The sequence below is a fragment of the Schistocerca cancellata genome, chromosome 5 (assembly GCF_023864275.1).
Source record: "Schistocerca cancellata isolate TAMUIC-IGC-003103 chromosome 5, iqSchCanc2.1, whole genome shotgun sequence".
Lineage (NCBI taxonomy): Eukaryota > Metazoa > Arthropoda > Insecta > Orthoptera > Acrididae > Schistocerca > Schistocerca cancellata.
The window spans coordinates 428,563,286-428,591,015 of record NC_064630.1 but is presented as its reverse complement, the minus strand read 5'-3'; the positions used below and the strand labels follow the sequence as shown (position 1 = coordinate 428,591,015).

General features: G+C 39.5%; 1 protein-coding gene across 1 annotated transcript; it reads right to left on the bottom strand.

Moving 5' to 3' along the window:
• Positions 1–2,377: 2,377 nt before the first annotated feature.
• On the bottom strand, positions 2,378–27,710 carry LOC126187346 (dr1-associated corepressor). The gene is made up of 5 exons (XM_049928371.1): positions 27,528–27,710; positions 27,122–27,194; positions 21,986–22,079; positions 20,451–20,603; positions 2,378–4,464 (listed from the first exon to the last, which is right to left on the bottom strand). Exons 1-5 carry the CDS (start codon positions 27,567–27,569, stop codon positions 3,990–3,992), a joined length of 837 nt encoding a protein of 278 aa, XP_049784328.1. The 5' UTR covers positions 27,570–27,710; the 3' UTR covers positions 2,378–3,989.
• Positions 27,711–27,730: the final 20 nt, after the last annotated feature.

Sequence of the window (27,730 nt, the reverse complement as noted above, 5' to 3'; positions counted from 1 at the left end):
GAGAAGAGACCCCCAGATAGCCAAGCATATTAAAGTGCCTGCTTTTGGAACACGGGGAGGCGTGCCTACCCAGTACTGAATCTGCCTCAGAGGTTAACAATGGGGCTTGGTTTGCTGGCGAGCCTGGATGTGGTTTTTAGGCAGTTTTCATCATGTTGAGTTAAAGACAGGGCTAGTTACCATGTCCGACTTCAGATACATGATGCACAAACATGGACTCCTCCCCATGGGAGGGGCAACTGGCAATACCTTTAAAATGCCACTGGGTGTGGAAACCCCATTGTAATAATAGTCTATATACAGGGTGGCCCATTTATCTTGACCACCCTAAACAACTGTTTGTCCAGACGCAAATTACAAAATGTTTCAAGCAAATGTTCTTTAGCCATCAGGGGGGGCATCAATCAGCACGATTGCCTTCACTGTTGCTTTGCTTTTTACAAAGGTACAAACAACGGTATGACTTATTCAAATCACACCGTCTTTTCAGTTCGGTAATTCATTTCCACTCCTAAAGACCTATTCAAAAATGTATCACAGTGAACCATTCACTTAAACACAACATTATTAATTACATAACACAACATTGGAGTTGATGCTCCCAGCGCTTAGTACATGTACTCGGGGTAATGGAACACATCCACGTGCTGACGTTGACCGAGGACAAATGTAAACATAAGTAGACTGTACACCCATCCCTCCGTCACTCATCGTCAGTTGTAGAGTTGTGTGAGCAGAATGTACACCAATGAAGAGAAGGTAGAAATGCTACTCATCTATGGGGAATGTAAGTTAGCAGAACAGTAATTGCAATACTGTTTTCTTATCGACGGGTACATTTAGTACAGTAGTTTAGCCCTTTTAAATACTAATGTACAGAGTAGGCATACAGTAAAGGCCGACCCTTAATAACTATACCTGTTCCTAATTTCGTGGTTAGCTGAAATTGAAAACAATGTAGAGAGCAAAATTGGAAGCTCTTCCACTACGTTTGACAATTACACATTGATTTAATTTTGAACCAGGTACTGCTATTGAGTCTTTTATTGAAAGTGTAACACTGGACACAACACCAATTTTTCAAAAGTGTATGATGACCCTTGTGGAATTATTAAAAAAATATTATCATTCTGAAAATTTTGACAGATGCACTCCTTACTCCATGTGTTCACTGATAATATTCTTTTGAATTCATTGAACGTAATTGTTATAATGAAGCTTATCATCATCATCATCATCATCATCATCATCTCCTCTCAGGTATTAGGCAGGAATTGCCTGTTATGGTACCCATCTCTGTCGGGGTCTTCCTCTGTCTCTTCTCCCATGGCACTTATAATTTCTTGCCTTTAAGAGAACTCTCTCTCTCTCTCTTTTCATTCTTTGTAGATGTTCATTCTTTCTTCTGTAATCTCAAATTTTATCATTGCTTATTTATTTTTATATTTTATGTAGCAATATCTACAAACTACAAACTCATTTCTTCAACTAGTTTATGTTATACTTACTTCCAAAAGTTCAAGTGCATGTTTCTCCGTCTGTCTGCATCTGCACTAGTACCATGTTAGTTTCAAACACAAAATGTTGTATTTTATTAAATTTTTAAAAGTCATTTTTCAGTTTTTAATACATTTTACAGTTACTTGTACTGTTTTCTCTCTATCTTGAGCAAGGTGATTTACATTTTCAAGTCCTTTCACTGCAGTTTACCACACATGTAAGAAATTTCGTACATATTATCTTTCTCATAATTACAAGATCACTATAATATCGAAACTGGTACTGTAGTAAGAAGCAGACTTTCGAACTTCAGTATTCAATAGCTATTTGAAATATGAAGTGGATGCAAAACTAGACAGATTTTCTTAAATATATTTATTAGTATTTCAAGTATGATCAACTTTATCCACCCTGAAGCAAATCTCTGGGAAAGCTTCACACTAGTTATTCCTTTAAATTCTGCTTGGAGATTTAGTAAGAATTACTTTGATTTGTCTCTGTTGTAGTCAGTTTCAGCATCATCCTCCTTCACAATATGGTGTGGTTTTAGAGCATTTTTATATTTGAGAACACTAAGAAATCAAGTCACACAAGTCTAGGAGAATACAAAAACAACGGAACAACGTACATCCATTGTGAATAAATAGATGCAGAAACAATGCGTTCTAGATATACCTACACAGAATAGCCAATGGTTCACTAGAGAATCTTTTAGGCCTAAACTGAACTAAAAAGCAGAAGAATGTGTGCTTCTGATAACAATGCGACATTCCATACTGATGTTACTTCTCTCATAAAATTATTTTTGTAAATATATTTTTAGAAACACCTGTACTGTATCTCACACTTTAGATTTAGAGCACAATGTCAGCAAATGTTTCTGGGTAAAAATTGACAAGTTTTATTGATTTTTTTCCCAAAATGAGAGTACACTCAGTAAATTACAGAGCTTGAAAATTCTCACTTAAGATAAGACTGGAGAACATGAACAGATACTGTCCATAACAAAAATACTCATGCACATATTGTTACTACATACTATGCACATTTAACTTTGATATGGTGATGCATTGTGACACGTAGATATCAACTACTACTACTAATTTCTTTTAAATGAGTGCTCATTCAGTATTACAAATTTTAATGGTGTTTTTTTTATTCTTATATTTTAAAAATAAATAAAAATTTCTAATCATTATACACTAGAATTTTCTCAATTGTTTTACTAAAACATGAAGACATTAAGGACTGTACAGTTCCAAATTATACAACAAAGATGGTAAACACAGCCAAAGTATTTTTGTGTACTGTTAATGTTTATGACTGAAAGTATTTGACACAAAGGATATTCAAAACATTACACGTCTACATGAGTATTCTGCAATGCACTATTTCAACAACACGTTCTGCTTTCTACAGTCTCTGCAAGTTACAGATAATTACTTGGTTTGACCTATTTCAGTTCTGAACTGAAATGGGCACACTCTTATAAAGCAAAATGGTAGTGCAGAATGCACAACATTTGTTCTTATTTGTCTTCAATACTAGCTAAAAGAAACACAATCATGGGACTTTCTCAATATTTCATTAACAGCAGCCTTATATTAAAAAGGACCATCACTGCCATTAATGGCAGATAATGTCAAAGCAAATTCAAATATGAATACAAAAGACAGTATAAATTTTAATAGTTTATGCAGCTTACAGAATATTGCATTGTAGTAATGTGCAAAGATTGCTCTACATACATATTCATATGTAAATCCTTACAGATGAAGCCTAAATGAAACACACATGTGAAATATGCTTTTGCAATATTTCCATGTATTTTTTTGGTAATTTGAAATGTACGAGAAACAAATACTATGCAATATAAGAAACAATACGAAAAGCCATTCCGGTGAACTTTACAAAACAGAAATACGAACAGAACATGTTTTAAGTTTATTCCACATTTTTCACAAGGAGCACATACGTAAAAATATTACAAATAAAGCCATACAAAAGGCAGAAAATTTTTAAGACAAATATTAACAACAAAATTATCAAACACACAATTAAAATTAAATGAGCAGTGCCAAAGATTTCAGTACTAAAGCTGAAACTTTTGCCTTTTTATTACAAGTTTTTTTTGAAAACTTCAAAAAGCTGCAAGTAACTACATACAAAAAACATAAAAGTAAATGTTTCACTGTCATTATGCACTGTTCCCACAACACACCATCCGAAAGAAGAACCTACTGATCACCCTTTTTGTACAGGCGACCTATGCAAATACCGAACACTGTTCTTCCTACACTGATCAGTACCTTCAACAATAGTGTGTACACTTTCAATGACGTTCCACATACACAAAGTGCCCGATTGTATTCCTACTGTAATGTAGCAATTTATGGTTTAAAACCACATTTGTCAAAGAACATACATACTGCAAAATTAGAAGTTGGTCTCTTCAGTAATTTGTTATCTTTAACTCACCACCATAACTATTAAGTTGTATCACAGTCATCATCTAATGCAATGCTGACCTCAGTTTTAACATACTGTGGTATAACAAGAGGTGTCTGGGCATTGAAAGCACCAATAGCAGTCTCACTACTGCTGACAGTATCAATCACAGAAGTGATACCTGTTGCAGTGCTACACAGCAAGTTTGATTCAACTCTTTCAGGCTTGATTGCTTCTACTGCTGGCATGACAACAGCAGCTGGTTGAGGTGAGTCAGCTGGCGTAACATGGAAGATAGAACCCCTTCCAATTGTACCTTCAGATGTGACTGGAACCTGACCATAACTTGGACTAGAGTCATCAGTTTCTTTGTAGAAATTAGCATGCAGCTGATTCGTTACAACAGCTGGGACAGTCTGAACAGGCAACGGATGAGACATAATTGGTGTTGGTGTTACAGGCTCCTGTCCCATCTCTTTCTTTACATCTGTTTCAGGTAGTCTTCGGGTGCCCACACTGTATAACAACAAAATACAAATATTAATTTTAGAAACAAATTCAAAACTTTTAGTACCCACACACAACAATTTTTTTTAAAAAAAAAAGAAAAGTAACAATGACATACAGCAGCATACGCAAACCTCCGTCATATTATCATACAACTCCAAACTTACAAATCTCTGTCCATGCCCTATACTTCCACCAATCAAAAAAAAAAAAAAAAATAGGATGGGGAAAAACTGATCAACTTATGGCTGTGACATTTCCTTTTTAACCAGAGCTTTAACTACCAAGGGTGCACTTCATTTGTAATTTCAACAACATGTTCCAAGTATAAAAACCCAGTGACATTCATCCAATATGCAAATAATATGACAAGAAACTATATAAAAATAAACATCATTAACACACTGTTTTTGGATTACAATGACTAATACATTTAAGTACAGTATATTCAGAAAGAATGCAGGTACATGAAGAAAAATTGATGAACTAAGAAGCAACACAATTTTGTTGGTTGTCACATTTTTCTTTGAATACTGGACAAATCTGTTCATTTGGAGAGAGAAAAAAGAACTACCGCAACCCACATTCTTTTGAACCCACTTACTACATCCAAGCTTTCATCACTGTCTACAATTTTTACCCCTTCCCCCTCATTTCATTATCAAATTGAGGATCCCTGATGCATGGAGTGTTTTATCAACCAGTATCTTCCTTTAGCCAAGTTGTGCCACAAATTTCTTTTTCTCCAATTCGATTTTGCACCTTCAAATCTTCATTCTTCTGTACCATCACATTACCAGAACATCTATTCTCGCCTTGTCTGAACTGCTGACTGCTCTAATTTTATGCCCGTACCAAGCTACACTCCATACAAATACCTTCATAAAAGACTTCCTAACACTTAACTTTATATTCTATGTTAACTAATTTCCTTTTTCCAGAAACCTTTTTTGGCTATTGGCAACCTGTATTTGATATACTATTTACTTCAGCCATCATCAGTTAGCTGCTCAAATAACATTCCTTTATGGTCTCATTTCCTATTCTCTCGCATTGGCTGATCTAAATCAACTACATTCCGCTACCCTTTTTTTTGCTGTTGTTGGTATTCACCTTATAACCTCTTTTCAAGATAGTGTTCATTCCCTTCAACTGCTCTTCCCAGTCCTTTCCCACCTCTGACAGAATTATAATGTCATCAACAGACCACAAAGTTGTATTTCTTCTCCTTGAACTTCAATTCTCTTTCCAAATTTCTCCTTGGTGCCCTTATTCTCCCTCACTTCTCAAATACTACTTCCCTCTCACGTTCTTCCACTCTTATAAATGCAGTCTGGTTTTTGTAAAAGTTGTAGATAACTTTTTGCTACCTGTATTTTATCCCCACTACTTTCAAAATTTCAAAAAGTGTATTCTAGACAAGATAGTCAAAACCTTTCTCTAAGTTTACAAATGCTATAAAGATATTGTAACATGTTTGCTTTTCTTCAGCCCGCCTTCTAAGATAAAATATAGGTACAGTATTGTCTTGTGTGTTATTACATTTCTCTGGGACCCAAACTGATCTCCATTTGGGACAGGTTCCATCAACTTTCCTATTCTTTTATAAATAATCTGTGTCAGTATTTTACAGTTTATCAAAACTGATAAATAATGGAGAGACAGTGAAGGTTTTGGGCAATTGGAAAGAAGAGTTTGTCAACCAGAGTGAAAAATTTTTCAGTAACAGCACCATAATCAGTTGCAATGGGGCACCCAAGATTGTTGGGTTTGTGGATTTTGGTGAGCATGAAAGATGGGTATGCAGGGTGTTAATGGGGTGGAGAGGGAGATGGTATCAAGGTGGCAGGTTCCGGGATGAGTCTAAGGATTTCAGTGGGGTTCTGAGATGGGATCACTATGGCAGAGTTTGTAAATGGAAGAGTCAGACAGTTGGGTGAAGCCTTCTATCAGGTAGTCCCTGCGATTCATCACGACACAGCATGTAATGCAGTCTTAAACAGCTATGACCAATGTAACAGGATGTCACAAAAGTATGCACTACAACACTGTCAGGGCTGGTGAAGCCTGCACACAACAAAGGCAATAGGGAGAATGTGGGAGAAGATGCACATGGACAAAACAGGAGAGACAATGCACACGTAAGTTCAAGACAGTAACAAAGGAATGCAGAACACAAGGTTTAGGAGGATGGGATATATATTTAAAAACAAAAACAATATATATTTAAAAACAAACACGATGTAACTTACCAAATGAAAGCGTTGGTATGTTGATAGAGACCGGGGGAAAAAAGGACACACACACACACACACACACACACACACACACACACAGATATGTCTGCTTGTGTCTGTATATGTGCGGATGGATGTGTGTGTGTGTGCGCGCGCGCGCGCTAGTGTATACCTGTCCTTATTTCCCCCTAAGGTAAGTCTTTCCGCTTCCTGGATTGGAATGACTCCTTACCCTCTCCCTTAAAACCCACATCCTTTTGTCTTTCCCTCTTCTTCCCTCTTTCCTGATGAAGCAACTGTGGGTTGCGAAAGCTTGAATTTTGTGTGTGTGTTTGTGTCTCTATCAACATACCAACGCTTTCGTTTGGTAAGTTACATCATCTTTGTTTTTAGATATATTTTTCCCACGTGGAATGTTTCCCTCTAATTTATATATATATAAACAAAAATGATGTGACTTACCAAACGAAAGCGCTGGCATGTTGATAAACACACAAACACAAACATACACACAAAATTCAAGCTTTCGCAACCGACGGTTGCTTTGTCAGGAAAGAGGGAAGGAGAGGGAAAGACGAAATGATGTGGGTTTTAAGGGAGAGGGTAAGGAGTCATTCCAATTCCGGGAGCGGAAAGACTTACCTTAGGGGGAAAAAAGGACAGGTATACACTCGCGCGCGCGCGCTCGCGTGCGCGCGCACACACACACACACACACACACACACACACACACACACAAGCAGACATTTGTAAAGGCAAAGAGTTTGGGCAGAGATGTCAGTCGAGGCGGAAGTACAGAGGCAAAGATGTTGTTGAATGACAGGTGAGGTATGAGCGGCGGCAACTTGAAATTAGCGGAGGTTGAGGCCTGGTGGATAACGAGAAGAGAGGATATACTGAAGGGCAAGTTCCCACCTCCGGAGTTCTGACAGGTTGGTGTTAGTGGGAAGTATCCAGATAACCCGGACGGTGTAACACTGTGCCAAGATGTGCTGGCCATGCACCAAGGCATGTTTAGCCACAGGGTGATCCACATTACCAACAAACACTGTCTGCCTGTGTCCATTCATGCGAATGGACAGTTTGTTGCTGGTCATACCCACATAGAAAGCTTCACAGTGTAGGCAGGTCAGTTGGTAAATCACGTCAGTGCTTTCACATGTGGCTCTGCCTTTGATCGTGTACACCTTCCGGGTTACAGAACTGGAGTAGGTGGTGGTGGGAGGGTGCATGGGACAGGTTTTACACCGGGGTCGGTTACAAGGGTAGGAGCCAGAGGGTAGGGAAGGTGGTTTGGGGATTTCATAGGGATGAACTAAGAGGTTACGAAGGTTAGGTGGACGGCGGAAAGACACTCTTGGTGGAGTGGGGAGGATTTCATGAAAGATGGATCTCATTTCAGGGCAGGATTTGAGGAAGTCGTATCCCTGCTGGAGAGCCACATTCAGAGTCTGATCCAGTCCCGGAAAGTATCCTGTCACAAGTGGGGCACTTTTGGGGTTCTTTTGTGGGAGGTTCTGGGTTTGAGGGGATGAGGAAGTGGCTCTGGTAATTTGCTTCTGTACCAGGTCGGGAGGGTAGTTGCGGGATGCGAAAGCTGTTTTCAAGTTGTTGGTGTAATGGTTCAGGGATTCCGGACTGGAGCAGATTCGTTTGCCACAAAGACCTAGGCTGTAGGGAAGGGACCGTTTGATGTGGAATGGGTGGCAGCTGTCATAATGGAGGTACTGTTGCTTGTTGGTGGGTTTGATGTGGACGGACGTGTGAAGCTGGCCATTGGACAGATGGAGGTCAACGTCAAGGAAAGTGGCATGGGATTTGGAGTAGGACCAGGTGAATCTGATGGAACCAAAGGAGTTGAGGCTGGAGAGGAAATTCTGTGGTTCTTCTTCACTGTGAGTCCAGATCATGAAGATGTCATCAATAAATCTGTACCAAACTTTGGGTTGGCAGGCCTGGGTAACCAAGAAGGCTTCCTCTAAGCGACCCATAAATAGGTTGGAGTACGAGGGGGCTATCCTGGCACCCATGGCTGTTCCCTTTAATTGTTGGTATGTCTGGCCTTCGAAAGTGAAGAAGTTGTGAGTCAGGATGAAGCTGGCTAAGGTAATGAGGAAAGAGGTTTTAGGTAGGGTGGCAGGTGATCGGCGTGAAAGGAAGTGCTCCATCGCAGCAAGGCCCTGGATGTGTGGAATATTTGTGTATAAGGAAGTGGTATCAATGGTTACAAGGATGGTTTCCGGGGGTAACAGATTGGGTAAGGATTCCAGGCGTCTGAGAAAGTGGTTGATGTGTTTGATGAACGATGTGAGACTGCATGTAATGGGTTGAAGGTGTTGATCTACATAGGCAGAGATACGTTCTGTGGGGGCTTGATAACCAGCTACAATGGGGCGGCCGGGATGATTGGGTTTGTGAATTTTAGGAAGAAGGTAGAAAGTAGGGGTGTGGGGTGTCGGTGGGGTCAGGAGGTTGATGGAGTCAGGTGAAAGGTTTTGTAGTCGGCCTAAGGTTCTGAGGATTCCTTGAAGCTCCACCTGGACATCAGAAATGGGATTACCTTGGCAAACTTTGTATGTAGTGTTGTCTGAAAGCTGACGCAGTCCCTCAGCCACATACACTCGATGATCAAGTACCACGGTCGTGGAACCCTTGTCGGCCGGAAGAATGACGATGAATCGGTCGGCCTTCAGATCATGGATAGCCTGGGGTTCAGCAGTGGTGATGTTGGGAGTAGGATTAAGGTTTTTTAAGAAGGATTGAGAGGCAAGGCTGGAAGTGAGAAATTCCTGGAGGGTTTGGAGAGGGTGATTTTGAGGAAGAGGAGGTGGGTCCCGCTGTGACGGAGGACGGAACTGTTCCAGGCAGGATTCAATTTGGATAGTGTCTTGGGGAGTTGGATCATTAGGAGTAGGATTAGGATCATTTTTCTTCATGGCAAAGTGATATTTCCAGCAGAGAGTACGAGTGTAGGACAGTAAATCTTTGACGAGGGCTGGTTGGTTGAATCTGGGAGTAGGGCTGAAGGTGAGGCCTTTGGATAGGACAGAGGTTTCGGATTGGGAGAGAGGTTTGGACAAAAGGTTAACTACTGAATTAGGGTGTTGTGGTTCCAGATTGTATCGATTAGAATTTTGAGGTTTTGGGGGGAATGGAGCTGGAAGTGGGAGATTGAGTAGATGGGAGAGACTGGGTCTGTGTGCAATGAGAGGAGGTTGAGGTTTGCTGGAAAGGTTGTGAAGGGTGAGTGAGTTGCCTTTTCGGAGGTGGGAAACCAGGAGATTGGATAGTTTTTTGAGGTTGAGGGTGGCATGCTGTTCTAATTTGCGGTTGGCCTGTAGGAGGATGCTCTGAACAGCCGGTGTGGATGTGGGAGAGGAAAGATTGAGGACTTTTATTAAGGATAGGAGTTGACAGGTGTTTTCGTTGGCTGAGTTGATGTGTAGGTGAAGGATTAGGTGGGTGAGGGCACTGGATTGTTCAGTTTGGAACTGGTGTAGGGACTGATGGAATGAATGGTTACAGCCAGAGATGGGAACTTTAAGTGTGAGGCCTTTGGGGGTAATGCTAAACGTCAGACAAGCCTGAGTGAATAAAATATGGGAGTGTAATCTGGCTAGGGCGAAGGCATGTTTGCGGAGGGAATGTAAATAAAACTTAATGGGGTCGTTGTGGGGATGTTGTGAGGGTGACATGGTATTAGAAGGTGGAAAGTGTAACATGGGGCTGAAATGAAAATGAAAATATATGGGGAGAAATAAAGGTGAACTAGAAAGCAACTGGAGATCTGGTGTGAAAAAAGTCGAAAATGTGTTGGTTAAAGATGAGCTATGTTGATCCTGTGGTGAACTTGGGTTGGTAAACAATGATGTGCACAAAGGTTAGGTGGTAGTGTTGCCGCCTAAACACGTTAAATGCGTGTAAATGTATTAAAGGAGTGGTTTTGTGGTGGCAGATAATGAAAATGAGGTTAACAATTGTCTGACGAAGAAATAATGACGTTAAAACCTGTGGGAAGCGGCTAAAAATTGTCAGTGATGTGGGAAAAACGGAAATGGAAATAAAGTGAAAGTTATTAGAACTAGCTGAAATGGTTGTTTAATAGGTGAAAGGAACTGTTTGTGAACTGGAAACAGTGGATTTTATAGCAGCGGTAGTTTTGAAAGCGGAAAAAAAATTTTGTTTTTGTTTTTTATATGTGTATATATATACATATACAGGGCTATTACAAATGATTGAAGCGATTTCATAAATTCACTGTAGCTCCATTCATTGACATATGGTCACGACACACTACAGATACGTAGAAAAACTCATAAAGTTTTGTTCGGCTGAAGCCGCACTTCAGGTTTATGCCGCCAGAACGCTCGAGAGCGCAGTGAGACAAAATGGCGACAGGAGCCGAGAAAGCGTATGTCGTGCTTGAAATGCACTCACATCAGTCAGTCATAACAGTGCAACGACACTTCAGGACGAAGTTCAACAAAGATCCACCAACTGCTAACTCCATTCAGCAATGGTATGCGCAGTTTAAAGCTTCTGGATGCCTCTGTAAAGGGAAATCAACGGGTCGGCCTGCAGTGAGCGAAGAAACGGTTGAACGCATGCCGGCAAGTTTCACGCGTAGCCCGTGGAAGTCGACGAATAAAGCAAGCAGGGAGCTAAACGTACCACAGCCGACGGTTTGGAAAATCTTACGGAAAAGGCTAAAGCAGAAGCCTTACCATTTACAATTGCTACAAGCCCTGACACCCGATGACAAAGTCAAATGCTTTGAATTTTCGGCGCGGTTGCAACAGCTCATGGAAGAGGATGCGTTCAGTGCGAAACTTGTTTTCAGTGATGAATTAACATTTTTTCTTAATGGTGAAGTGAACAGACACAATGTGTGAATCTGGGCGGTAGAGAATCCTCACGCATTCGTGCAGCAAATTCGCAATTCACCAAAAGTTAACGTGTTTTGTGCAGTCTCATGGTTTAAAGTTTACGGCCCCTTTTTCTTCTGCGAAAAAAAACGTTACCGGACATGTGTATCTGGACATGCTGGAAAATTGGCTCATGCCACAACTGGAGACTGACAGCACCGACTTCATCTTTCAACAGGATGGTGCTCCACCGCACTTCCATCATGATGTTCGGCATTTCTTAAACAGGAGATTGGAAAACCGATGGATTGGTCGTGGTGGAGATCAGGATCAGCATTTCATGTCATGGCCTCCACGCTCTCCCGACTTAACCCCATGCGATTTCTTTCTGTGGGGTTATGTGAAAGATTCAGTGTTTAAACCTCCTCTACCAAGAAACGTGCCAGATCTGCGAGCTCGCATCAACGATGCTTTCGAACTCATTGATGGAGACATGGTGCGCTAAGTGTGGGAGGAACTTGATTATCGGCTTGATGTCTGCTGAATCACTAAAGGGGCACATATCGAACATTTGTGAATGCTTAAAAAAACTTTTTGAGTTTTTGTATGTGTGGGCAAAGCATTATATTGTAACCTAAAGTTGACGCTTGAAACCTCCGACGTTCAGTTGCGTGTTGTAACAAACACGGGCCACGGTCGGCGAGCAGTATCTGCAGGGACATTTTTACGATGACGAACGTGTTTACGAGTGTGGCTGTAGTGCGCTGTTGTGGTTTGGTCTAGCTGTCGCAGTGTCTGCATGTAGTGCTTGCTGCTATTGTTATTCTGCATTCGTCTCCGCACCAGATGTCTGTGATAGTGTAGTGTTGTAGGAACTGTAACCATGGTGTATTCGAACTCTGAAAAGGCGGAGATGATACTCATCTATGGCGAGTGTCGACGAAATGCAGCTGAAGCCTGCAGGGTGTATGCAGAACGGTACCCGGACAGAGAGCATCCAATGCGCCACACATTGCAAAACATCTACCGCCAACTGTATGCAACAGGTATGGTCGTAGCACGCAAACAGGTCCGTAACAGGCCCGTCACAGGAGAAGCGGGTGCAGTTGGTGTGTTAGCTGCTGTTGCCATGAACCCACACATGAGTACACGGGACATTGCGAGAGCCGGTGCACTGAGTCAAAGTAGTGTCACGCGCATACTGCATCGTCACCGCTTTCACCCGTTTCATGTGTCGCTACATCAGCAATTACATGATCACTTTAATCATCGAGTGCAATTCTGTCAATGGGCATTAACAGAGAATGCGTTGCAGTTCTACCTGTTTACCGATGAAGCAGGTTTCACAAACCACGGGGCAGTGAATCTACGGAACATGCATTACTGGTCCGTGGACAATCCTCGCTGGCTCAGACAGGTAGAGCGACAGCGACCGTGGACTGTAAATGTATGGTGCGGAATCACTGGCGACCACCTCATTGGTCCTCACTTCATTGCAGGGGGCCAAACAGCTGCAACATACATCGCGTTTCTACAGAATGATCTGCCAACGTTGCTCGAAAATGTCCCACTGGAAACGCGTCGACATATGTGGTATCAGCATGATGGTGCACCTGCACATTCCGCAATTAACAGTAGGCTGACCCTTGACAGGATGTTCGACGGGCGTTTCATAAGACGTGGAGGACGCATAAATTGGCCAGCCCGTTCTCCTGCTCTTACACCTCTGGACTTCTTTGTGTGGGGTACGTTAAAGGAGAATGTGTCCCGTGATGTGCCTACAACCCCAGAGGATATGAAACAACGTATTGTGGCAGCCTGCAGCGACATTACACCAGATGTACTGCGGCGTGTACGACATTCATTACGCCAGAGATTGCAATTGTGTGCAGCAAATGATGGCCACCACATTGTACATCTATTGGCCTGACATGTCGGGACACACTCTATTCCACTCCGTAATTGAATACGGAAACCACGTGTGTACGTGTACCTCACCCCTCATGGTAATGTACATGTGCGTCAGTGGAAAAGACCAATAAAAAGGTGTTAGCATGTGAACGTAATGTGCTTTCCAGTCTCTTCTGTACCTAAGGTCCATCACCATTCCCTTTGGATCCCTACGTAATACGGTGCTCTCCGATACACACGATCGAACAGCGGAGGAGTGGTACTCAAGCGTCAACTTTAGGTTACAATATGTCCGGATGTAATTAACATTTTACAATGCAACAAACGGCACTGATTATGTATTTGTTTATATGTTCAGATGTGCTAACAAAACTAACGGGGTTACATTTAAAAAAAACGTAGGTTTGTGTTAAAAAACATACTTCCGTGCAATTTTTTATGGTTTGTATTAACCAATTACACTAGCCCCTCTCCTCACGTTCAGTCTGTGGAATCGATTCATATATATGGTGGCTCCTGTTTTGTCCATGTGCATCTTCTCCAGTTCTGGTAGAATCTAAATTATTTGGGAGTAAAGCAGACCACTCACCGAATAGCAGAAGCACTGGGTTGCTGACAGGCACACAGAAAAAAGATTTAAAACACACTAGCTTTCGAGATAAATTCTTTTTCAAATTGGAGCCCCCCTCCTCCTCCCCCATCACACACACACACACACACACACACACACACACACACACACACACACACACACACACACCCACACACCCCTGCCTATGTCCAATATTGTACCCACTGGACACACAATGCCAGGATTAACTTCAGCAGTGGGGCTACAGCGGGATGGAGATTGTGTCGACTAGGTTGGGTTAGAGAGGCAGGAAGATCGGTTGGGTGTGGGTGGTTAGCAGCTTGCAGTGAGTGTGGCAGGTGCTTGGACTAGGCAGGTAATATATGGGTAGTGGAGAGAGTGGGGTACAGTGCACGTTGAAGGTGATGTCAAGATGTAGATTGGATATTGGATGGGTATGACAGGGTAGAGGAAGAGGAAACTGTTGGGTGGCAGGTGTGAGAACAGTGGGACAACACAGATTGAGGTCGGGTAGGCCACAGGAGCAAAGGATGAATTGCAAGGATAATTCAATCTGCATGGTTCAGAAACAGTGACAGTGGAGGGAAGGATCCAGATAGCCTAGGCTGCAAAGCAACGATTGAAATCGAACATGTTGTGCCATTGGGTGGTCAACTTTGTTCTTGGCCATTAATTCTGGTGAGCAGCAATCTGGTTGTCATATTGACATAAAAAGCTGAGCAATGATTGCAGCAGAAGTGGTATATTAAATGGCTGCTTTCAAAGATTGCTCTCCATCTGATGGAATAAGATAAGTTTGTGAGAGGACTGGAGTAGGAAGTCCTAGCTGAATGGATTGGACAGTCCTTGCACAAGAATCTTCCACAAGGATACGATCACTGTGGCATAGAGGAAACTAGGGTGTTATACATGTTAGTTGGGTAAAGGAGTACCACTTTAGGAGGGGTGGGAATGATCTTGAGTAGGATGTCCTTCATTTCTCGGCATGGTGAAAGATAATCAAAGCCCTGATGAAGGACATGGTTCAGTTGTTGCAGTACAGGGTGATGTGGGCTGACAAAGGAGGTGCTCCTTTGTGGCTGGCTCTTGGGGTTAATGGGAGGATTAAGGGTGTGTGAGGATATGGCATGGAAATCCTGTTTGGAGACAAGGCTTAGGGGCTAGTGCCTGTCTGTGAAGGCCCTCGTGAGACCTTCAGCATACTGGGCAAAGGAGTTCTCATCACTGCAGATACTGCTGTATCCTCTCAGCCACTAGCCACCCACCTGCAGCCCCTCTTCCTGCATCTCCCCCCCCCCCCCCACCTATCCACCCCATTCAATAAACCCACGCACCACCCAGTCCACCTGCCAAAAACTAGCTTGACAAAGGATTTATTCCACAAGCTAGCAAGTTTTCTTTCTCTCTTGTGTGAGCACCTGTCAATGCTCAACATTTTTGCTGTTTGTTCAGTGATCTCCTTTACTCTTAAATTATTTACACTCCACCAGAAATTTTTTACATAATTACACAATCCTTCTTAAAATTTGAAGATATTTTGCCATCTCGGGTATATTGCATACAAGGTGGGATAGTTTTGTCATGGCTGGATCTCCCAAGGACTTGCACAACTCTGAGGCAGTATTCTCTCCTCCAGGGGATTTATTCTGACCTATTTCTTTTAGAGCTCTGTCAAATTCTTCCCGTAGCATCATATCATTCATCTACAACATCACTTTCTATAACATTATCTTCAAAAGTTATTCCTTCTATGTATTCCCTCCACCTTTCAGTCTTCCCTTCTTTGCTTAGTACTGGCTTTCCACCTGAGCTTATACCATTTATACAGTTGATACACTTTGTTCTTAGGTTTCTCTTAATTTTCTTACCACTGAATCTATTTTACTGCGGTATTGGATGCATGCTACTAAAGCCTTGGATTTCACATCTAGTCATTCCTGCTTTGCCAGATTGCACTTCTATTATCCTTATTTCTTAGATGCCTATATTCCTTTTTGCTAGCTTCAAATGTGTTTTCATATTTACTCCTTTTATCAGTAACATTCAATCTCTCATGCATTATCCAAGGATTTTTACTGGGCCTTGCCGCTCTTCCTATCTGATAATCAGCCACATTCACCATTTCATCTGTCAAGAGCACTCATCATTCTCCTTTATTGTCTTCCTTACCCTTATTTCAGTTAACTGTTGCCATGTGCTGCTCACTTTAAAGCTCTCGACAACTTCTTGTTATTTCAATTTATACAGATCCCTTCTTCTCAATTTCCAACTGGGTTGTTATAATAATGGTGTTGCAAGTGCTGCAGTGCAGCCTGCATACACTGCAGGACACTGGAACATTGTAGGTATGTTCACTAGTTGGAGCACTCACAGAGTATGCTGAAAAAATATTCCCAATTTCTGCCACCAGGTGAAAATATGGTGCTGTAAGCAGTCAGAAAGTGAAATGTTTCCTGTTTTGACGTCAGTATGCTGTTTGTCACTTGGCGACACATGCTGATTTCTTTTGTGAAGTGACCATTGGTGTAAAGGATTAAAAAGGTTGAAGTTTTACATATGAAACACAATGGCTGTTAAGAAGAAAGATCATGCACTGTTGGAAAAGCTTTTTTATCAGAACGGCAACAGCAGCAGCACCACATTGCATAAATGCGCCAACAGAAACAGCTTCAAAGGTCAGTAAATGGACTACAGAATATGATCAAGATATTTGAAGAGCCAGGTGAATTAGGTGGTGTAGCAGGAGGAGGGAGGAAGCTAATTCTCCTGGTAGTTGATAAATAAAGTTGCTGTAGCTATAGCCAACTGTGAAGCACATGCTTCAAATTCTGCAGCCAGTTCTCAAGCTGATGAGAATTCTGTCTCCCTGGTCAATAATTCCAAAGATTTTGTGGCACATTTTACTCTGGTATTCCTACAAGATTTAAAATGTGCATCATGAAGTCCCAAGATTTGCTGTGATCTTGCCCTCTGTCTTCCACACATAGAAATGGATGACAGGCCATCTTTAGATGGAGAAGGCACATTTCAATCTGCACGGTCCTTGAAAGCACAGAACTTTTGTATATGGGTTTCTACTCAATCACATGTGCAGAAACAGTCACTTCGTTCAGCTTACGTGGCTGTGTAGTGTGGTTTTAGAAGCTCTTTCATTCTTGGTCTGTTTTTCTTTGAGAAGATGACACCTTGCGGGCCAGTTAGGTGTGCAGTGACACCTGCACATTATAAGGACTTCCTTGTCCAACACGATTCCAGCTTTGCAAGAACCTAACTGTGTCCATACCACTATTTTTATGCAAAATGGCTTTCCACATCTCCCAACCTAAATCTATGTGATTTCTGACTGTGGGAATGTCTGAAAGATTATCTATCAGGGGTGTAACTGGACTCTTCCTGGACAGGACAGCATATGACAACGTCAGTAATTAAACCAGATATGCTGCAGGGCCCTGTTACAAATCCAGTATGTTACAGAGTGAGGAGACCATAATGAACATAAGTTATAGTTTGTGGCCATATCCTAATAAACGTCCCAGGATAGGAGAATATGGATAGGTGGGAATGAATGAAAAATGTATCCCTTGGTAGAATGTCACATGCAGCATAATTTAATCAACACCAACAGTTGGTTTAAGAGTGAGGAAAGAAAGTTGTAGACATGGAAGAGATTTGGGGACGCTGGAAGGTTTCAGACTGATTATATAATGGTACGACAGAGATTTGATTTCAGAACCATATTTAAACTGTAAGAAATTTCCAGCGACAGTTGTGGACTCGGGCCATAATTTATTAACTGTAAGATTAAAAAAGAAGAAACTACAAAATGACTAGGAAATTAAAGATATGGGACCTGGATGTGCTGTATGAACCAGAGGTTGTCTAAAGTTTCAAAGGTGATATTAGACAACAATTGACTGAAATAGGAGAAAGAAATACAGTAAAACACAGATGGGTACCACTGAGAGATGAAATGTGAAGGCAGCAGAAGGTCACACAGGTACAAACACAAAAGCACAGTAGAAATTCTGTGATATCACAAGAGATATTTTTAATGTAAGGAGAAAATATAAAAATGTAGTAAATGAATCACACAAAAGGGAATTCAGACATCTAAACAATGAACTGATAGTAAGTGCAAACTGGCCAAGCAGGAATGGCTAGTGGACAAATGTTACACCTAGAAATGCATCTAAAACTAGGGGAAATATAGATACCACCCACAGAAAAATTAAAGAGGCCTTTGGAGAAGAGTGAAGCAGCTGTGTGAATATCAAGAGCTCAGACACAAAACCAGTACTAAACAACGGAAGGCAAGTTCCAAGACTGAACGAATATAAAGAAGGCCCCTAGAGCAGACATCCTTTCAGAACTATTATGAGAGCCAGCTACGACAAAATATTCCACCTCATGTACAAGATGCACGAGACGGGCAAAATAGCCTCAGATTTAGAGAAGAGTAATAATTCCAATTCAAAACAGTGCAGGTGCTGACTGGTGTGAATATTATCAAACTATCAGTTTAATAATTCACGGTTACAAAATACTGACACAACCCATTTAAAGATGAGTGGAGAAAGTGGCAGAAGCCAACATTAGGAAAGATCAGTTTGGGTTCCAGAGAAATGTAGGAACACGTTACATGTGAGGCAATACTGATCGTATAACTTACCATAGAAGATAAGTTAAAGAAAGGCAAACCAATGCTTATAGCATTTGTAGACTTAGAAAAAGCTTTTGACAATGTTGAATGGAACATACTCTTTGAAATTCACTAGCTAGCTGGAGTAAACTACAGGAAGTGAATGGCCATTTACAACTTGTACAGATACCAGACAGCAGTTTATAAGAGTCAAAGGGCATGAAAGAGCGCAGTAGTTGAGGAGGGAGTGAGACAGGGTTGCAGTCTATCCTTGACATTATTCAATTTGTACACTGAACACACAGTAAGGGAAATCATCATCATCATCATCATTTAAGACTGATTATGCCTTTCAGCGTTCAGTCTGGAGCATAGCCCCCCCCTTATACAGTTCCTCCATGATCCCCTATTCAGTGCTAACATTGGTGCCTCTTCTGATGTTAAACCTATTACTTCAAAATCATTCTTAACCGAATCCAGGTACCTTCTCCTCGGTCTGCCCCGACTCCTCCTACGCTCTACTGCTGAATCCATGAGTATCTTGGGTAACCTTGCTTCTCCCATGCGTGTAACATGACCCCACCATCTAAGCCTGTTCGCCCTGACTGCTACATCTATAGAGTTCATTCCCAGTTTTTCTTTGATTTCCTCATTGTGGACACCCTCCTGCCATTGTTCCCATCTACTAGTACCTGCAATCATCCTATCTACTTTCATATCCGTAACCTCAACCTTGTTGATAAGGTAACCTGAATCCACCCATACAACAAAGTTGGTCGAAAGATTGAACGGTGCACAGATAACTTAGTCTTGGTACTGACTTCCTTCTTGCAGAAGAGAGTAGATCGTAGCTGAGCGCTCACTGCATTAGCTTTGCTACACCTCGCTTCCAGTTCTTTCACTATGTTGCCATCCTGTGAGAATATGCATCCTAAGTACTTGAAACCGTCCACCTGTTCTAACTTTGTTCCTCCTATTTGGCACTCAATCCGTTTATATTTCTTTCCCACTGACATTACTTTCGTTTTGGAGATGCTAATCTTCATACCATAGTCCTTACATTTCTGATCTAGCTCTGAAATATTACTTTGCAAACTTTCAATCGAATCTGCCATCACAACTAAGTCATCCGCATATGCAAGACTGCTTATTTTGTGTTCACATATCTTAATCTCACCCAGCCAGTCTATTGTTTTCAACATATGATCCATAAATAATATGAACAACAGTGGAGACAGGTTGCAGCCTTGTCTTACCCCTGAAACTACTCTGAACCATGAACTCAATTTACTGTCAACTCTAACTGCTGCCTGACTATCCATGTAAAGACCTTTAATTGCTTGCAAAAGTTTGCCTCCTATTCCATAATCTTGTAAGGGAAAGCAAAATTTGAATAAGAAATGAAAATTCAAGGAGAAGAAATACAAACTATGGTGTTTGTCATGAACAATGCACTCCTGTCAGAGACAGCAAAGGACTTCGTAGAACTGTTGAAAAGAACAGATACGGAATTGGAAGCACGATATATGATGACCACTGAAAACTATGTAACTCTAAGCCATAACTAGAACATGGTTCAAACAAATAGCCAGGGCACCAGGAAGTCTTTCATAACAATAATTAATTTTTCCACCACACGCAAGTTATTTATTGTTAAGTAATGTTGCAAGAAATAGATACTTGGATTACTTGAAAAACAAAGCTAGCTTTAAGAGACTGCTTAATTCTGTAACTGTATATAAATGTAATACCTTAAATCAATGTAACCTGCAGTGTTTCCACAGGGCGGGCTTGGAAGAAATGGTGAATTTCCCTCTTCACCATCACAGCTGGCAACATCAGGTAAATTTTTTACTAGATCTTTCAGAAAATCAAAACGACTTTCTGACAGAATACACTGTTTCCTGTAAGGCAGATCAGAATGACAAAAATAATTTAATTCTGAATTCAATTGCATGTACACATAGGAGACACCAGTACTGCTATTAAAGTTTATTTTAATTAAAAAGTCAAATTACTGTTTCTAACCATGTTTCTTGAATTTATTTTTAGCTTGAGTCATAGCATCAATGCCCTGCAACATGTAAGCAAAGATTCAGAATGTTTCCTTCAGTAGTGGCTCCCTGCAGTGTCCATCAAATGAAACAGTACCCTCAGGAAGCCATAAGCATTTTTCAAAGTGAAAATGCACCAATAAGAGCATGTCCATGCACAAAAGACTACTGTGATTTATCAAATGCAGAATTGTACTGTTTGAACTTACACAAAATTTCAGTGATTTGAGAGTCTATACAAAGCAGAAGAATTCATCTACTCACAGCAAGGCTATAAATAATTTATAAAGAAATTGATATCCTCCATGTAGAAGGGTATTGCTTATTAAGCCAGATTATGATTCAACAACAGAGGAGGAAACTTTGCAACCTGTGGTCTCGTGACCAGAACCTTCACCATTGATGTCCATACTTTCAATGTCAAATGTGACTCGTTTCAGTTATTACACCCATTCTCATCATATTCAACTACAATAAGTAGATCTATGTTTTATAGATGCACTTGTGGAAGAATGAAAACGAGAGTGAAGTCTAATGTGTTTTGCATTTGATGTAATATCAAAGGACTATTAAAGATTCCAGATGGAGTCTTTTGTTTTACATATTAACACTAAGGCTGGGGACACTGTGTAACTAACCCTATTTCTTATAATAGTGTATATAATACAAATTACTATCAGCATGAATAATGATGTCTTACACACTTTAAGAACACAGTTTTAATGCACAATAACCATTTTCAACTGACAAAGTAACAGTTCAGTTCAGAAGCTAAAAATAAAAAATTAGGCTAATAGTAAAACACACATAAATGAGACCTATAATTATTACAATACATCATTCACTAGTGAAGAACCTGACACAACCAACAATGTTAGCTGAACAAGAATAACATGACCTGTGAATTTCAGGGAGCTAATGGATAGGAAAAACACACAGGGGATAGGAACAATGTAAAGAAAGTGATTTATCTCGTAAGCTATGTGAGAATAATACAAAAACCAGAAAAAATTTATGTTCAGAAACAAGCAGTTGACAGCACACAATATAAGCATTCCTAATTAATTTCTCAATATAGTAAGTTTGCAATCACACTTGACAAAGTGCAGATCAACACGTGTTTCTTCTAATACCTAACACTATTCTTTATCATTACACTAACTTAAATAATTATAGCAAGTATTGCATAAAGTTAATTCAATAAGGAACCAACAAGACAGCAATATACTTACATGTGAGATGGACTCAAAGTCTTTGCATTTTTAGCACTCGTAATTTCCATTGCCTTTTTGAGCAGAGATTCTACAAAGAGCTCCAATGTTCTGGGTACAAGAGTTAAGAAAACATGCTGAAGAAAACTGGATAGTGAAGTTCGCCATTTGTTACATCTAGGTATTGGCCATAGATAGCTGGTTAGTTGTCAGAACCACATACAGTGCTACAACTCGTACAAAGATCTGCATAACAGTGATAGACAGTTGAGGATGGAAAGGAGTGAGGAAGGAGGCAGAAGATTTTATTGTTTTATCACTATGCACTAATGCAATGTAGCAGCCACTCAGTTCTATACCGAGTACATTCATACGTGCACATGCAATACTGAGTTTACTTAGCAGGATCCTAGTAGTCTTAGCTAACTGAACACAGAAGAGAGGGTATGACCAAACCAGTGCTCTAATTGGTTGTTGCTATGGTAGCTGTCCTGTAAACAACTACCTGTACATCACTTTGTCATTCCAATCAAAATATAATTGCAGAACAGCTGGTCCATGACATGGCTGCTTTCAACTGTGGCCCTAACCTTCACTGGATGAGAAAATTGAGAATGAACTAGAGTAGGAAGTGATGGGGGTACACAATTGGGATGAGGAGTGGAATAGGGTTAGATTAATTGAGACATACTTTTGCTCCACAGAGCCATAGTGAGAGAGCCTCACAAAGTTGAATGTGTCAAAATACAAGAGTATATAATGTACAAAAAAAGCTCTACACTAATGTTCCTACACAACAAGTAAAACAAGTCTTATGTTTTCATTTGTGAGAAAATACCGAAAGTCGAAACAAACATGTAATTTTTTATACACTAAGGTAAACACAATAATTCCTAGTATGCTGTAGCTACATATCACTAGACAGAAAGCAGTTTACAAAATTTATTTACACTGATTACTTCACTAACTAACTGAAGATGAGAAGAAGTAAGATTTTACATAATCCTCACATTATCTGATATTAAAAATAATACTTAACAACATATGCATCAACTGCTTCTATTAAGAAATTCATCAACCGAGTGCAAAGGGTTAGCTACCAATAACCCCTGTAGGCTCCTCTTAATTTGACTTTATTAGTAGCTAAACATCTATGGTTGCTGAAAAGTTCTTGAATGTGCGTCTTCCTGAAAAATCGATACTTTTCTAGAGCAAAGTAAGTGAATTCAAATCTTGTTGAAGATTATTCTTGTTTATTGTTAGTACTAATTCGATGAACTGAGGTTTGAGGTAAATAAATAATAAATAAAAAGGAGAAGGAGAGAGAGAGAGAGAGAGAGAGAGAGAGAGAGAGAGAGAGATTTATTATTTATGATGAATTTCACTGCAGAATAAATACATAGCGAAGTTGTAGTTATAGTCCCTTGTTGCTTGAACTGACCTTAATAGGATGTTCTCAAGTTCACACCACAAATAATTCATATTGTTTGCTTTGAGACATTGAAAACTTTACCTCGACTAAATTAATTACCCCAAAACAATGATCCTTTATGACACCTTGGAATGGAAGTATGTAATGTATCGTAGCTTTTCTACTTTTACATATCACTTATGCCTGTCACAATCAACACTGGAAGTAAATATTTGTTTAAGTGCTTTAACTGTACTGTGGTGTGCTCCTCCCACATTCTGTATTCCCACTAATTAGTCGGACTTTTCTACGTGCTTATTGTCATATTTTAGACAAATACTGGGAGAAAACTCCTTAAAAGTTCAGAACTGTGTATAGTTTTCAAGCCCAGCATTAAATTAATTGAAACAATGTGCAAAATATATGTCATGATCATTTACTACTAGTGTATATGCTCGAATTAAGGGAGCAACAGAAAATGTTTCAGAGCTGAAAAAAGTCTGAACACAACGTAATGCAACATCACTACAAAATAATGAACTACATATGGTTTCTACAACTGAAGGGAATAAAACCCCATTTTTTTTTGTCTATGTATGCTGAAACTGACCCAACAAGCAAGTGAATAAAAACAATCAAAATATTTCTCATGTTATATTACGTCAGAGAAATGAGATGAACTGCTTGCGATTCAAATAAGGCAATGACACATTATCAATGATGATGACAATACAATCCACTATCTGGCACATAACAGTTCAAAGGGTGAGTTACAGACCATTTACTACCAAATGTATGACGGAGTAAAAGTTAATGGTCCACAAATGTGGAACTGATCATTTATTATAAATTCACTTGTCTTACTATTTGAAAAAAGTATAACACAAACATAACCAAGGTCGGCCGCCAGTGTGCCTTTCCACTGCACAAATTTTATACATGACATGGATTCATAAGATCTCTTAATGAAGGTGAGGAATGTGACGCAAGGTCAGCAGTCTGTGAGCCACTTATTAAGGCCACAAGCAATCATTTACGTACATTGGCACAGATGCACTATGATGTTGCTGTTGCTGGGTGTGGCTTCCCGATTGAACACAACAGTTTCACCTGAAACCATGCCTGAATTCAAAGATCACATACAGGATACTCAAAGGAAGCATGGAAGGAAGACTAGGGTTTAATGCCCTATTGACTACGAGAGCATGAGATACAGAGGGAAACTACAGCTGAACATTCCCATCACAAAAATAAGAGAAATTATTCTCCAGTACTTTAATATTTATTCATAAAGAGAACATTAACCAGCCAACTTTAAAAGACCAAAGTACACAAGAAATGCAGCACCTAGCAAAATGCCCCACTATCAATTACACTTGCCTTTGTCTACCTCATTATGTTACTACACCTTGAACATTACACAATTTGCATAATATTCTTCAGGTACAAGGGGGTCATCGATTGACGTAGTTCACACACTTATTAACAGCATACAGCACTGCCAAGTGACTGATATTTCTGATTAGAGCCTGACTGCAATCTTTGTTCAAATTTTGTACTGTCCTGTTGGGAGCCATAAAAGAGGCAATTTTTAATTAAGTTCAACAACAGAGAATGGAAGTTCTGGTATACTCTGGTAGTTATTTACTTTTAAAATAGAGTGGCACTGTGCACGCGTTTCATTAATATACTTTCAAACCTGAATAATAATAAGATTCTAAATCAAATGTCTTAAGGAATACACACACATAAGTGTTGATTCACTAAGAGATCAGTGACAAAGTAATTTTAAAATTAGGAAATATTCAATGTTAAGCACCTTCATAATTAAAAATGAAAGGAAGACATGAAGATTCAATGCAGGAAGAAATACAGGAATATGAAAATTGGATCACCTATGATGACTTTAGCATTTTATATTCTAATATTACATCAGTATTTGAATTTTCATCAGTAGTTATGTTTTTACCAACCTTCTACTCTACTGTGTGGGTAAATAAATAAAAACTAATGATTTTTTTTCAGCCATTAGTTCTCCTTGGTTTCTTGCAGTACTCACAATTCACAATTTAAGAACCTCTTCCTTGTCTGAGTTTCGTATTGCACTTTCAAGCTGGACTATATCAGAGCCAGGACCACAGTCTTGACCATGACCAGCTGCAGTCACAGCAGTGTTTCGTTACCTTAGAGTCTGGCAACATGTCCGTTTTGCATGATACTTTCAGCTAAGCAATGGAAGACAATAAATGAGGCAATGCATTTTGTTGAAACTGAAATCATTTTCTTTTTTGCTGATGTTACAAATATGTCACAAATTACGAGGTTAGAGTCTAACAGCACAGCTGAAACTGCTGCATCAATAATTTTTTTAATTTTGATTGTGACACACAAATTATCAGGTTGTGATTAGATTGGACTGACAGTTTCACTTAGAAATATTAAATGAATAATCTTTGTTGTGACATATATTTCACTGTTTCTTCTAAAAACACCACAGATTATGAGATTTGGTTTGGACCTAAAACACAGGTTAAATTTGCTTAATAATCTCGGCTGTGAAAATGTCCGCCTGTTACTTCAGAATGTGTTATGATTTTGGAGATTGTGATATACTGACGGGAGAATGAGACAATATTTCTTCGCCTCTTATTTCAACAAACATTGCCTGTCTGCTGCTCTCTCATTATCTGTGTAAACACAGCAACTGATGTGAAGTTCCAAGTTATCCTGTGTCTAGGAAGTACTAGTACAAAAGAAAATGGCAAATCCAATTGTGGTTTATCCTAACAAAAAAATGGTTTGATATTTCACATGCATAAACTATTTATCTATGGTTCCAGTGATGAGGAATATCTGGGAACTGATGACTACCACTGTCAGAGAGACCTTATTATGGATAATATACATCATTAAACACTGCTAAGTTGTAAGTCCATTGCAAAGACATCAGATGTTCAACAGACCTAAATAATCCATTTGCTTGCAAAAACTTAAAAGACTAAGCTGAACATTTACTTGATGTAACTATAGTTTTCTTTATAACTTACTTAATTCATTATATATACTGATTACTGTCTCAGTGACATAATCTGTTTAAATATTTCCTCAGTGAGCACAAAGACCTCAACCTATTCTTTTACAGACGTTCAACATCAGCAAGCAGATAGGAATTTGGCTAATCAAAAATAACATTCAAGAAGTTTTGTAAAACAGTAAAGCTTCCAAACACTTATTTCATTTCTACTTTATCAAAAACATTATTAATCAAGACATCATCATCGTGAAAAATAAGCAATACATTTAACCTGTTTAACTTACACAGACAATAGTCAGTCCATCACGTGCATTTACAAAATTCCTGTCGTCGTACTGCAATATCATGTGTTAATGCTTTATGTGAATTCAAATCATATGGACTGCTTTGCAATTGCTGACGCAAGTGATAATTAATGAGGGAGTGATCTATAAACTCTTGCCAGACAAAAAGTCAAAAAACGATTAAGAATTATTGTCTTAGTTACTAAAACCTCACATTTTAAACATGCTTATCTGACAAATTCGATATGTATGTAATATGATTGTATTCGAACATTCGTAGTAAAAATGTGTAAATGTACGATACAAAATTCGTTCATAAGAATAAAAAAGTAGCCTACCAACCAGGAAATATTAAAATATTTGTTCAATTTAATGAATTACACATCAGCTGACCATAAACGACTAAGGATAAACAATGCAAAGGATATAGATTATGACAGGTACGGCTTGCGCCACTTTTCCCACTTCTTCATCTGTCTGCATGATCTTCTTAATACGACCCTATAACATAAACTGAATTTGCATCTTTTTCTTTTGTGAAAGAGAAAGGTAAACATGTAAACAATGAGGTTACAACACAGTAAGAGCACGCTTTTACATTTATTTTTTAACTACATGATTGACGCTCTGTTAAAACAGATGTCTATTATTAATCATAACATAGCTCAATTAGATTTTAAATCTTTTGAATAGGTATCTATGTTAAGCAACTTGATAAATAATTTGGAAGTATGTTACAGTTGTGATCTCATGGTAAACGCGGACAGTTAAATAGTTTTCATTAACAAGTATCAATGATTTGTTTTGTAAACAATCCACATGTTTACTGCTTACCGCAGGAAACCGTGCGTTATACTTTTTCTTCTTCGTTGGCATTTTGTTTGCTTGATGTTCAGTACAACACAATAACCAAGTAGATCAAAATACGTGTAACAAATCTCACCAATTCTCCTAAACTCTCTCGATATCTCGAACATATTTAAACATTCTGACCATAGATTCTTATAAACGTACAACTTCCTCGATATCTCGGATGT

What these genes read in the sequence shown, in the direction of transcription:
- LOC126187346 (XM_049928371.1), bottom strand. Translation starts at nt 27,569, where the DNA reads ATGCCAACGAAGAAGAAAAAGTATAACGCACGGTTTCCTGCG. An exon ending in ACTTTGAGTCCATCTCACAT is followed by an intron (nt 20,604 to 21,985) that starts GTAAGTATATTG and finishes TCTGCCTTACAG; the next exon opens with GAAACAGTGTATTCTGTCAG. An exon ending in GCAGGTTACATTGATTTAAG is followed by an intron (nt 4,465 to 20,450) that starts GTATTACATTTA and finishes GTTGTTATACAG; the next exon opens with TGTGGGCACCCGAAGACTAC.